We start from the raw sequence: 13,823 nt of genomic DNA, 5'->3' as shown, positions 1-13,823 counted from the left end.
AAGGCCAACCATTGGGGTAGCCCTTCTGGTCCTGCAGTGCTTAGATCTGACAGGCAAGTATGGATCCATCATCAGTAGCCAGGGACTGGAGGCTGCCTGTGTGTGCCCTTCTGTTCTTGGTCAGCTGATGGGAAAGAATCCACAGGGGCTGCTGGCCTCCCTGTTTAGGATCTGACAATGTGAAATATGGGTGTTTGTGCTTAAGCTGTAATCTCTAGAGTTGATTATTAGAATTTGTAAAGCCCTCTGACTTTCTAACATCCCCCTTAGAAATATGAAGTGAAGAATTCTTGGACCGAGAATAGAATGGCCAACCCATCCACAGGCTGCTGACTTCCTAATGCTTGAGAGTCATCAGCAGCCAGTATATATTACTGAACTCTTTGAGCTACAGAGATACACATATCCCTGCAGGTAATGTTCATTCCTAAGGGGCAAAGAAAGCACCCAACTGTTCAATATAGACCTCAGCTCATGCAGATGTTTGGCAAGCATTAAGAAATAGTATCTGCTCACTTAGATGGGTCAAGGTGAGGAACAGTTTCTGCCAAAAAAGTAAAAAGAGGAGTGCGGGTTATAAAATTTTAAAACAGAAGATGTTTACACCTGAGTATTCAGTCACTTTTCTTGAGTATGTGTGCCTCCTGAAGAAGAAGCAGAGACTTTATTATGGTCAAGGAGAGGAGTGAAAAAAGAGAATTGCAGTAAGTCTTTGTCACTTAAAAAAAATTTGCTCATCATTCAAAAAGCATTTACTGAGTACCTGCTAAATACAAGAGAGTATTGGTTTACAGTTTCCCCCTTATTTGCAGGGGATACATTCCAAGACCCCCAGTGGATGCCTGAAATTGAGAATAGTATCAAATCCTATATATACTATGTTTTTTCCTATACATACGTACTTATGATAAAGTTGAATTTATAAATTAGTCACAGTAAGAGATTAACAACAATAACTAATAATAGAAGAACAATTATAACAATACACTGTAATAAAAGTTACGTGAATGTGGTCTTCTCTCTCAAAGTTACTTATTGTGCTGGACTGGCCCTCCTCCTTCTTGTGATAATGTGAGATGCTAAAATGGCTAGGGGAAGAGTGAGGGGAATGACGCAGGCTCTGTGTATTGACCTTCTGATCATATATCAGAAGGAGGACCACCTGCTTCCCCCCGGATCACAGGTAACTGAAATCCCAGCAAGCAAGATCTCAGATAAGAGGGATGATGGTATAGCTTCTGCATGCTGGGGAGTTCCATCCACACCCCCCCCCCTTCCTTACAACCCCGGCATGTTTCTATTGATGACTTGGTTCTGGTCTCTCAGGACAGAAACCAGCCCTGTCTGGAACTGGCTTTGATTCTCCCCCCGTCTTGCCAACAGCCACCCTCACACCGCCTGTGATGGAGGTCACCAAGGATGGCTTCCACCTGGTTATTAAGCTGGAAGACCTGGGGCCCCAGTTTGAGTTCCTTGTGGCTTACTGGAGGAGGGAGCCTGGTGCCAAGGTGAGACTTCCAGCCTTGGCCTTGGAGTCAGTCCTCAGGGAAGGAGACACAGACCTCTGAGAGGTGGGTGAGGAAAGCTGTCCCCTGAAGTGCTCACTGTCTAGGGGTAGCCTGAGCACGAGCAGGCCTGGGTGCGGGGTGGGAAAGGAGAGATGTGAGTACACTGACAATCCTAGAGCCTCCTCTTCACAGAATTGCCTGGGTCCACCGCAGGCTCAGGCCAGATTTGTTGAAGTATGGGGGTTGCCTCTTTGCCCTAAACTCGAACACAGTACGATCCAGAGTACCTTTCAGTGCCTTTCTTCTCCCTCCTCAGCCTGGCTTCTCAGCCATTCTCCCTGGCAGGTTTAGGTGCAGCAGACCAGGGTGTTCCAGATCATCTAGATGATTTCAAAAGCGTACGAAAACTGGCACAAGCCTCTCGAGGGTGTGTATCTGGGTAGGGTGCAGAAGTCAGGGCAGAGAGCCAGGAGCTGGCTTGTGAATAAACCTGTCTGATTATCAGCTAATTGGCCACTCAGAATGCCTAGGTGGGGCACTGCCCATCCTCCTGTGGGATAGTTGGCTGCAGACTGGGATGGGTGGGATGTCCACACTCCCAGAGTGATTGGCCAAACAAACAGAAGGGCTAGAGCTTGAGCAGGAACCGAGGGATAGTCAGACCTGTTGGAGACCCTGTCCGAGATCATTGGCAAAGGCTATTCCTGCCAGCACAAGGAAAACGGGTTTTATTCTAAGTCTGGATAGGATTGCAGTAAGGGGCTTTCATGGAATCTATGAAACAGAGCTGGCCTAGGCTACCCCTGACCTCATAGCAGTATCTGGGGTGCAAAGCCCATGTCCTACCACCTACTTGACAGGGACAATCCCCTGAAAGGTGATATGTGTAGGTGGGGCAAGCAATAACAATGGTTTCCGGTATTTACTCCTGCTGGGTCAGGGCTCAGCGGTAGGACAGGAAATTGCCAGCCAGGCAGATGGAGTAGTACGGGGGACAGGTCAGGACCTGGGCAGGAGGAAGCATGCGGCTCCCTCAGATTCTTTGGGATGGAGCCCACTCCACACCCTCGGTAACAGGCAGGGCCAGCGCCGGGAGAGGAGCATGTACCCTGAGTCATAGGGCTTGGCCCAGACAAGCCTCCACAGGTTCAAACGTGGAGCCCAGGCTCCCGTGGGCGGGTGGAGATGGAGGGGAATACAGATGGATGAACGCAGGAGGAGACATAGCCCGCCAGCTCCACTGCTCCTATGCACCGATCCCCGAGGCAGCACTGGCCATGCCAAATCCCCGGCTCATCAGGTTTCTGCCCTTCAGGTGTTTGTGCAGATGTGACCCTATCAGAGAGGACTTCCCTAACCACTCCGCTTAGTGCCTCCTTCTCATCCTACCTCCTTGCCCTGCTTCCTTTTGTTTCACAGCCCCATCACCCCCTGACATGTGTCACACATTTTCTGTCTCCCCCCACATCAGCTCCACAAGAACAGGGACTTTGTTTTGTTCAGTGCTATATACCTCAGGGCCTACAATAGAAACTGGCATGTAGGAGGTGCTTAATAAATAAATAAATAAACAAGAATGAATGAATAAATGAATGAGAGGGAACATTCTCGATGCATCCCAGAAAGGAAATATCTAGAACTTTCCTTCCTTGGCCCTTCTTGCCCTTTCCTGTCCTGCTTCCCCCAGGCTGTAACTGTTTTCTGGTCTCCTAAAGGAACATGTCCAAGTGGTGAGGAGCAGGGGCATTCCGGTGCACCTGGAAACCATGGAACCAGGGGCTGCATACTGTGTGAAGGTCCGGACGTTCGTGAAGGCCATCGGGAGGCACAGCCCTTCCAGCCAGGCAGAGTGTGTCAAGGTGCAAGGTACGGATGGCCTGCCTGTTCCCTGGAGTCCTGCACAGGCCATAGCCCCTCCTGGTGGATGCTTGGCTGCCCGCTGGGGTCCTTTGGTTCTGAGTTTCCCCTAGGGTTCATTGACCTGCCCCCCAGCCGGGTAGGTGTCTGTGGTGAAAGTGTGGTGAAAGTCTGGTTTACCCGATGGCAACGGCCTGGGAACCAGAGTGGGCCGGGGGGGGGCGGGGCAGAGAAGCAGCCAGGGGTATGAGAGTCAGACCTTGCAAGGAGGCCCCCTGCTCTATATCACCACTGCTTTCCACTGGAAGGGACCTGGTGGAAAGTCTACAGAGTTCTGTTTGACTTAATTTTTCTTCCTTCAATTTTTAATATTTATATATTTGATTTATTTATTTTAGAGAGAGAGAGCATGAACAGGAGGGGCAGAGGGAGAGGGAGCGAGAATCCTAAGCAGACTCCACACTCAGGGCTAAGCCTGACACGGGACCGATCCCAGGACCCCAAGATCATGATCTGAGCTGAAACCAAGAGTCAGACGCTCAACCGACTGAGCCACCCAGGCACCACATCCCTTGAATTTTTTTATAGTCTAAAACCCTACAGTGTTAAAAATTCCTTTGAAAAGAAACAAAACAAAACCCCCACATCCCATGATTTTGCTGCTCAAATACCACACATTTTTGTGTATAGCTTTTTCATCTTTAAATTTTTTAAATTGTTATTTAAAAAATTTGGTACTTTCATATGATTCAAAAAATACAAGATACATGTGGAAACTCCTTTCTATTCTTCCCCAATCCTTGCAATTCCAGCCCCTCCCCCATAGGTATTAGCTGCTTGTATATCCTTCTAAAGATTTTTATTTTTATTTTTTTAAAGATTTTATTTATTTATTTGAGAGAGAACAAGAGAGCACAAGCAGGGGTTGCTGCAGAGGGAGTGGGAGAAGCAGACTCCCTGGGAGCCCGATGTGGGATTTGATGCGGGGCTCAATCCCAGGACCCTGGGATCATGACCTGAGCTGAAGGCAGATGCTTAACTGACTGAGACACCCAGGTGCCCATCCTTCGAAAGATTTTTAAATGCATAACAAGTAAATGAGAATATATATATATTTTCCCTTCTTTTTAGCACAAATGGTACCATATTCTATGCATTGTTCTGGATCTTGTCCTTTTTGCTTTATATATCATAGATTTTTCCATATTGATAAAGAACTTTCTCATCCTTCCTTACAACCTCACAGTATATAGTTGTATGGATGGATAACAAATTTAACTAGTCTTTCATTGATGGGCATTTTGTTTTTTGCCAATATTTTGCTCTTACAGCCAATGCTTTAATTAATTACCTTGTACATGGATCATTTGGCTGGTGTGTATATATTTGAAGGATAAATTCCTGGAAGTAGAGCTGCTTGGTCAGAGGCGTGCACATTTGAATTGGGACCGCTGTTCCCAGACTGCTCTGCAAGGTTGTTCCATCACCATCCCTGTATAGACACACACTCTGTGCTTGCTTTTTCACAAATATCACATCCATCATATTTCCACATGGATTTTCTGATTACTATTTTATGCTACTTTTAAAAATCATTTAGGTCAAGTTTGTTAGTGAATTCAAACAACACAGGGGTGCAGTGGGGAGCCTGTTTCTCCCTCTACCTCTGCCTGCCGCTCCCCCTGCTTGTGCTCTCTCTCTATCAAATAAATAAATAAATAAATAAATAAATAAATAAATAAATAAAATCTTAAAAAAATAATTCAAACAACACAGAAGTATGTAAAGTGAGAGGTACATGTTCTCCATTCTCCCCCACACCACGCAGGAGGTTTCCTCTGGCAGGTTTGACATTTAATCTTCCCATCATTGTGTGATACCAATGCTCACAGGCACAAATGGGACTGTACTGTGCTTACCATTCTGCACCTTACTTGTTTTCACTTAGAAGTATATTGGGATCATCTTTTCATATCAGTACCTGTGGATCTACCTCATTTTTTAAAGAAGATGCATAATAAGTGAATTTATCGATGTGCCAAAATAAATGTAACCATCCTCCCACTAATAGATATATTCTGTGCTTTCCAGTCTTGCCACTATATCATGCCGTGGTGAACAAATTGGTTTATATCCCAATTCCCAATTTAATAGCCGACTTCCTGAGCTACCATGCTGATGTCTTATAATATATTAAATCATCTCCTATTTGGGGGTATTTAGATCATTTCTATGTTTTAGGTCATGATGATGATGTTCATTGATTGATTGATTCACTCATTCAGTGACCACTTATTGAGCATTGACTGTGTGCCAAATGCTGGCCTAGTCACTGGGATGTAGCACCGAAGTCCTTGCCCTCGTAGGAGCTTATCCTCTAGCTGGGGAGACAGGCCACAAACAAGTAAACAAATGAGATAGTTTCACTTGGTGGTACGTGCTATGAACAAAACACACCAGAGCATACCTGGAGGTGGAGGTATGCCACTGTGGGTGGACAGAGACTGGTTGTGAGGCTGTTGCCCTAATCCAGATGTTGCTAGGAACTGCTTTAGGCATATAATTGTTTCCTTCCTTGAAATTATTTTTTGGAATCCACTCAGAGGAGTAAATGAAAGGGTATGAACGTTTGTTTATCTCTTGACGTGTACTGCCGAAGTATTTTCCAAAAGCATTGAGAGAAAGTACAGTGCCCCCCGGCCACCTATGTGATACCACCATCTTCTCTGCGGCCTCCTTGGCCATGCACCCTTCACGTGGTGGGTGAGTAGTCTGACCTAGAGGGCCTGCAGGAGTTGCTCCACGTTACATAGAACAGAAAGATGGGGACGTAATCGATCACCCCTTCTGCATCTCCAGATGCTCACACTTGGCACTTTCCGATACATTTACTTAGTAGAATGACCCTGGGCTTTGGAGCCAGAGCTACTCGTGTGACCCGGGGTAAGTCACATAACAATTAGCAGGGGCTCGATAGATCGCAGTTATCCCGTGACTGTTCTCTGAAGTCAGGATTTTCCTCCACAATGTGAGTCAATGCCAAGAGCAAATTGTGAAACACATTTTGTTTTCACTTACCATCCAGCTCCCTTCGGTGCTGTTCTCTTCCGGCCCCTCCCCCTCATCCTGCCGGGGGTCCTGGCACTCTGCCTTCCTCCTGGCAGCTGCGCCGAGGTACGTGCTAACACAGCTAGTGGCTTAACTCCCTTTCCCTTCCCAAGAACAAGAGTTCAGTCTCCCCTGGGGCTTTCTGGAAACAACGCCTTCCTCTGAATTCTAAAAAAAAAAAAATGGCTTTAATGGTGGTAATTTTAGTCACTAAGGCATATATCAAATCTCAGGATGTCGGCATCTGCCATCTTGGCCGACATGCAGAGCCAACTCCAGGAAAGTGAGAGGCCAGGATTGGTGAGTTCATCTTCACTATTGTCTCCTAAGATTGCCCTTATCTTTTCATCTCTAGGAGAGACCCTCCCCCTGGCGCTGGCCCTGTTTGCGTTTGTTGGCTTCATGCTGATCCTTGTGGTTGTGCCCCTTTCCATCTGGAAAATGGGGCAGCTGCTCCGGAACTCCTGTTGCCCCGTGGTGGTGCTCCCTGACACCTTGGTAATGGTATTCTTTTTTCCTTTTGGCATGACGCTGACCAGATGCAGTTTGAGCCTTAGTCTATGGCTGTACGAGCATTTGCACAAAGAAAAGAGAAGAGGATTTATAGAAATTCACTTCTAATCAGTGGGGCTGGGAGAGAACCCCCTTCTCCAGGGAGGTGGTGACCTTCCTCAGGCTCCCGTCAGGCCACTGATGCTTGCCCTTAGGACCTGGCCCAGCCAAGAGAGCAGGTGTGTTACACCAACCAGGACGCTCGGCATTTCAAGAGTCACGCGCAGCCTTACTCTTCTAGACTGGCCTGCAAGGATTCTTGGTCCCTTGCCATAATTAAAACAGCAGCTACATCCAGTAGTATGTTCCAACCCAACATATTCAATTCAAACGCCAAGAGCCTCATTGGTTCCCAGGGCAAAGCGCATTGTGTGAAGCATGCACTGTGAACACTGGGCCACAGGTTTCAGTCTCCAGTGCAGGTAGGTCCTGTGCCCACCCCAGGGTGGAGAAAAGCAAAAGCAGGCCTCCAGCAGCTCCCTTTGTTCCATTTTCCTACCTCCTGTGCCCTCCACCCACCCCCAGACCTCAGTACATAAAGCAGCACAAAACAAAACTGAGCAAAAACAAACAAAAACAAACCCATCCCTGTCACCTCAGGGATTTCTCACCATTCTCTCCTGGGAAGAGGGAGTTAGCAGTCGGCTTCTTAGAGGCAACTAGACTCAGAACTGCCTGTAGTTCCTTATCAGCCTGGAGTCACTCTGGAGTCACTCTTGTGATATCTTCATGGCCCTGAGAGTGAGTGCCATGTTCTCCCAGCACGGGGGAGTAATCCTCCCTGTGACCCATTCTCCAGGACACCCCTTCACCTTGTTATCCTAACATCATCTCTCTCTGTTTCTTTCCAGCGCTTCTACATAGTCCTAACTTTAGCCGACACTAGGACAGAGTTAAGCACCAGGCATTGTTCTAAGGCTTTACATACATTGACTCATTTCATTTTTTTCTCTTCCATAATTGCTTACCAATGTGCGTTTCATCAGCGCCCTGCCAGCCACTCTGAATGATTAAATGGTTCACTGCTAACCATGAAGGCACCATGGTCTGGTGAACACAGGGGGGCAGGGCGGGCCTTTTCCCCTTCAGCAAGAACCCCAGGGCTCAAAGTTGCCAGGACCATTAAAGGATGTGTATTCTGCACTTGTTGGAGTAGTGTTTTATAAATATCAGTTGGGTCAAAGTGTTTGATAATCCCATTCAGATATTTTGGTATAGTTCTATTGGTCATTGAGAGGGAGACAACAAAATCTCCAACTAGGAGTGTGGATGTGTCTGTTTCTGTTTGTCAACTTTTCCTTCATGTATTTTGACACTCTGTTTTGGTTGCATACACTGTTGACATGTCTTCTTCAGTAATTGAGTCTTTTGTCATCATGAAGTGTTCCTCTTTATCTCTGGCAAGATTCCTTATCCTGTTATCAATATTGCTCTCCACTGTTTACTGTTTGTGTGGCATATCTTCTTTCCACATTTTTACTCTACACGTATCTGTGTCCTCATATTTAAAGTATGTCTCTTGTAGCAGCATATGTTGGTCTTAAAAATTTTTTAAAAAGGGGCGCCTGGGTGGCTCAGTCTTTAAGTGTCTGCCTTCAGCTCGGGTCATGATCCCAGGGTCTTGGGATCGAGTCCCACGTCGGGCTCCCTGCTCGGCGGGAAGCCTGCTTCTCCCTCTCCCACTCCCCCTGCTTGTGTGCCCTCTCTCGCTGTGTCTCTCTCTGTCAAATAAATAAATAAAATCTTAAAAAAATATTTTCCTTATTTATTTGAGAGAGATGGAGAGAGCGAGAGAGAGCACAAGCTGGAGGATGGGGAGAAGCAGGCTCCCCACTGAGCAAGGAGCCCAGTGCGGGGCTCGATTCCAGGACCCGGGGATTATGGTTGAGCCGAAGGCAGACGCTTAACCAACTGAGCCACCCAGGCACCCCTTGATCAGTTTTTAAAGTTATTATCTGTAGGAGGATTGGTCTGACTGGGGCTCCTCCACTGTAAGTAGAAGCAGTACCCTGGAGTCAAAGAAGAGGTCCTGGACCAACCAAATGATAATGGTAGGGGAGCATCCTGGCTGAGGTGGTCACAGCTCTTCTTTTCCACATGTGGCAAAAAAAATTCAGCCTTCCTCAGCTGAACTCCATCAATTAGTCACATTTTTATAGTTTTCCTCATGCTTACCCTCTATTCACAGGGTATTCCATTCCTAACACCCTCTCTCATTTTTCTTCTTCTGGGTCTACATTCAGCAGCTCAGTAGAGATTCCTCCCTACCTCAGGATCAGGGGCACTAGAATCCTTCCAGGACCCATAGTGAGTGACAGAGCAAAGGGCCAGGGAGAGAACCATGTAAAGGGTCAGTTGCTTATAGAATTTCAGGTGCACAAGAAGAGCCCTTAAATGGCTAGAGCTCCTAGGGATCCGAATACATTATGAGCCACACCCTAAACATAGCTTTTGGAGAAAACCTAAGAATTTTAGAGGAGACCAGAAACAGGGATATTCTATAATAGTGTGTGGCCACTTTCATCCATTGGAGATAGATACCACTACCCTTGACTACCTTTTGCTTCTCTGTTCTCCTTACCATCCTCCCTACGTTGTTCTAGTGTCTGGTCTATGTGCATTTCTTTCCATAAGGTTTTTAATTTTTATTGTTTCTCCCTCAATTTTTTAAGTGGACAATTTCTCTGAGTATATGTATTTCCCACAATGCTGTATGAGAAATTGATCACTAGCATCCATTAAATCCCAAACAGATTGTGGAGTTGTATGTCACCACTACCCCCTGCTCTGCCTCAGCCTTGACTTTAGCATAGCCTAGCTGCACTGCAACATTTACCTTAGTTATAGATAATCCTCCAAAATATTAAAAAGTAACTTCCAGCCATCCTTGCAAAACCCATGCATCTTTCCAATTAAACCACGGGAAATTACCAAGTGGAAATCCTTGACAATTCTTCAAAAATCCCTCTTGAGTTTGTAAGTGTTTAATTTATCTGTTTGGATTAAACATTTGATGTCTACATCTATAATTTCACGGTTGGTGATGGTTACACTCTGAAATACACCATTAAGATTTTCTTTCCATTCAAATTTATATTACCAAGTAATAGTCTAAAGCAAAAATATATATGCAAAGAAAATTACATCAAGAATGCTCAGTGTATAGTCCCTATTTTAAAGTATTATTTCTTTTCATTGTCTTTCATCCATAATTTCTTTATGGGGATGCAGGCTTTGGTACTAAAGGGTCTCCTTTTCCTTGCTGTGGCTCACTTTATTCTTTCTCTTTTTGATGTCACATTCCACTATAATGTAGGTAGCAAGCATAAAGATAGCTCCAAGTTAGTCATTCTTCAGTGGGTCATCCCAAATTTGGCTTTGTGTACTTCATAGAAAGTAGAGTTTGTGAGCTCTGATGCCTCTGGGGCCCAGAGAGGTACACACACACACACACAAAGTGTGCACCGCAGTGAACATAATTGGATAGGGGGAGATGGTAGGGACCATGGCAAACGTGTTTCAGCTGAAGAAGGCAGCTGTTTTTCAGCTCTAGCATGTTGTTGCTAATAAGAAATGTGAACCAATGCTACCAGATCTCCAAAGTTGTTTTTTTTTTTAAGATTTATTTATTTATTTTATAGAGAAAAAGAGAGAGAGAGAGAGTGTGTGTGTGTGTTGGGGAGGGGCAGAGGGAGAGAGAATCCCAAACACACTCCCCACGGAGTGCAGAGCCTGACGCAGGGTTTGATCTCACAACCCCGAGATCATGACCTGAGCCGAAATCAAGAGTCAGATGCCCAAGTGACTGAGCCACCCAGGCGCCCTACCAGATCTCCAAGTTTTAAATGAGAAGCCAGAAATCCAAATATTTATGAGAGATCTCCTGATTTTTTTAAATGTTGAAAAGTAATTCAAATAAAAAAATCAACTGAACCTTGCTTGAAAGTTTATTCTAACCTATGGGACAACAGTTTTACATCTTCTGAACTTCCGAGATTATGTGTCTCACTTTCATGTTCTAGAACTATGCTGTCCAATATGGTAGCCACTATCCATATGTGACTCTTAAGCACTTGAAATGTAACTGGTCCAAATCGAGATGTACTGTAAAGTACACATGGATTTCAAAAAAAGCATTAATGTTTTTATATAGATCATAAGTTAAAATAATATTTTAATAATAAAATGCATTATTAAAATTAATTTCACCTGTTTCTTTTTACTTTTTAAAACATGCTACTGGAGAATTTTAAATTGTTTATATCGCTCAAATTATGTTTCCATTGGACAGTACTTCTCTAAAGTTAAAAAAAAATAATCAAATATAATGACTGCAGATTTAGGTGGCTGGTATCCTAAGGATCTGACTGGACCAGCAGCAGTGAGTTATGGGCTCCACACTGACACTCCCCCTCAGTGAACCCTGTGTGTACGTGGTCCTTCCCTGTTATTTGCTCATGAACGCTAGGCCTGAGCTCCACAGCCACCTCTTTACAAACAAAGATCAAGGGCCCCTGGCTCCATGAAGCTAGTGTTTCCCAGGACAGAGGTTGAGGAACCCTTTGTGGCTATTTACTGTGTCCATGAGCCCCTCTTTGGAGTGATGACGGGAAGGGCCATGGGAAAGAACTGTAGAAGAACCTAATGAATTTGGTGGGGGTGAGCAGGCTAGCAACAGTGGGGAGAGTCTCTCTGAAATGTTGACACCTGCCTTTTATTGGGGTTGCTGAGAGAAGATGGTAGGAACATGAATATGAGTGGGAAGGGACTCCTGTTTATGGAGTCCCATCGCTGGACTGGGCACACTGCCATGTGCTGTACATTGAGCATCTCACCCCAGGTCATTATTTTCAGAGTTCTCTGCTGGAAGAAGGTTAGATTTTTTTTGACCAGAATTACCTTCTGGGTTTTTGTGGGGCAGCGTCCCAGAGAGAGGAGCACTGACATAGCAGGGCCCCAAGAGATCTGCTGGTCACTGAACTGGGGGATGATCAAAGTCAATGTTGGAAGCCCCTGAACCAGGGATTAGAACTGTCTTTGGGGTTTTTTGCTGCTTGAAAGTTAACCAAGTAGCTGGGATTTCTGTGTCATTCTCTGTAATTGTGACTACTACTCTACCACTGCTACCATTCCTCTAATGAATAGTGATGAAAATTATTTTTTTTCCCAGAAAATAACCAATTCACCCCAGAAGTTAATCAGCTGCAGAAGGGAAGAGGTGGAAGCCTGTGCCACAGCTGTGCTGTCTTCTGAGGAACCCTTCAGGGCCTGGCTCTAGCAGGCTGGGGAAGGTCTCTGTTGAAATTGAGAATCTGATCGGCACGGCACAGGAGCCATGAAGGGAAAGGCCCTGTAGCTGTTTTCCGCCACCGACAAAGGACAAGAAAAGCAAGAAGAGCCTGCTGTGTCCACGTCTAGAGGCAACTGTCAGAGGCAGACTGGTTTGGCAGACAGAGCACTGAGTGGGGGTCAGGAGATGTGACCTCTAGAACTAGGTCTGTCTGCCCTTCACTGACTGAGTGACCCTGGAGAAAGTAGCTTGGTTTCTCTAGTCCTCAGTTTTCTCATCTCTACAATGGGGGAATTAACCATACAACTGTGAAACCACTATACATATCTGGCGCTTGCAGAGCTTTGGGAAACTGGCAGCACTGTACATTGTGATTGGTTCAACTTTTCTGCAGAGCAGGATATAAATTGTAACAAGAATAATAAAAACTCTTTACACCAGTTGGCTTGGAGAGCCCACTTTCCTAGAGGAAACCTTGATGAGGAAAGGAAGGATGGGTACAACGGTGTTGACTTCACTTCAAGCCAAATGCCTGTGCGGGGGCTAATGGCTCAGCCAGCTCTACAATACATGACCTAGAAGGAGGCCACAGGCCCATGGAAAATGGGACGTGCTGTGCATACATGAGATATTGTAAAAGGTAAATAACATATGCACACCGAAGGCAGCAGGTAGAATGTGTGTGTTTGAGGAGAGGAGAATGCAGAAGGATGTTGATAATAAATGTGGTGTTTGCTGTGTTCCTTTCACCTGTAGAGTTGTTAAAGTATAGCATTAAAAAGAAAAAGAGGTCACCTTGGGTAATCTTTTTGGTTTCTTCCAAAAAAGTCGTCTTTGGTGTTCTAGTTACATCATCAAACTGAGAGGCTCCTGAAGGCCACCATTGGTCAGGAGTTGTGGGGGTGACCCCAGGAAGGGGATGTAGGAGATGGGGCAGGGAAAGAGTGGCAGGCAGCTTCTGGCCTCATGAGAACCCTGACCGGTACAGCTGGCCAAAGCCTCACCTGGTCAGGGTGCTCCACTGGAAATCCCTTTGGGTACCTCTCCTCCTTAAGACAGCTCACTCAGGGTGTCCTCAGCCCCTTCCAGCATGATCTTCCAGGACCCACCTTTGGAAGCCTCTTCCTTCCCCTCTCCCCACCAGGTGAGGAAAGGAGTCAGGGTTAGAGAAGGAATGAAGAGGGAAGTTTCTTGAGAAGTGAAGGGATTGATGGGCAAGGCCTGTGCCTCCCTTCTTAGCCCCCAGCTTTGGAGCCTCTGAGTTGGTTTGTCTCCACACCAACTTCCTGGGCCCCTTCCAGCCAGCCCAGAGGTGGGGACAATCTAACTACTTCAACCAGGTGTTTCTCCTATAAGATAGAGGCCTACAACCCCCTCTCTTCCTGGTGGGGTCTCAAGTAGCCAGAGGGTGGGCTCTCCAGAAGGATGGTAGTACTGAAGATCTTTTCCTTTGTACCATTTGTATGCTTCTGTGTAGTTGGACTTTTTCATGAAGAGAATGTGTTAAT

General features: G+C 45.8%; 1 protein-coding gene across 2 annotated transcripts in view; it reads left to right on the top strand.

The window, feature by feature from the left end:
* IL20RB (interleukin 20 receptor subunit beta) overlaps positions 1-12,755 on the top strand; it is a 47,015-nt gene extending 34,260 nt beyond the window's left edge. For both annotated transcript variants that reach the window (XM_028099249.2, XM_028099247.2), the window contains 4 exons: positions 1,384-1,508; positions 3,224-3,374; positions 6,829-6,971; positions 12,196-12,755. In XM_028099249.2, the coding sequence (XP_027955050.1) occupies positions 1,384-1,508; positions 3,224-3,374; positions 6,829-6,971; positions 12,196-12,303 (527 nt within the window). In that variant the 3' untranslated portion in view covers positions 12,304-12,755. The remainder of the gene's footprint in view (positions 1-1,383; positions 1,509-3,223; positions 3,375-6,828; positions 6,972-12,195) is intronic.
* Positions 12,756-13,823: the final 1,068 nt, after the last annotated feature.

The sequence above is a fragment of the Eumetopias jubatus genome, unplaced genomic scaffold (genome assembly GCF_037043125.1).
Source record: "Eumetopias jubatus isolate StellerSeaLion01/CBP00866 unplaced genomic scaffold, mEumJub1_p1.0 scaffold_1, whole genome shotgun sequence".
Taxonomy (NCBI): Eukaryota; Metazoa; Chordata; class Mammalia; order Carnivora; family Otariidae; genus Eumetopias; species Eumetopias jubatus.
Note: the sequence above shows the minus strand (reverse complement) of the source record. Positions and strands in the feature narration are given on the sequence as shown.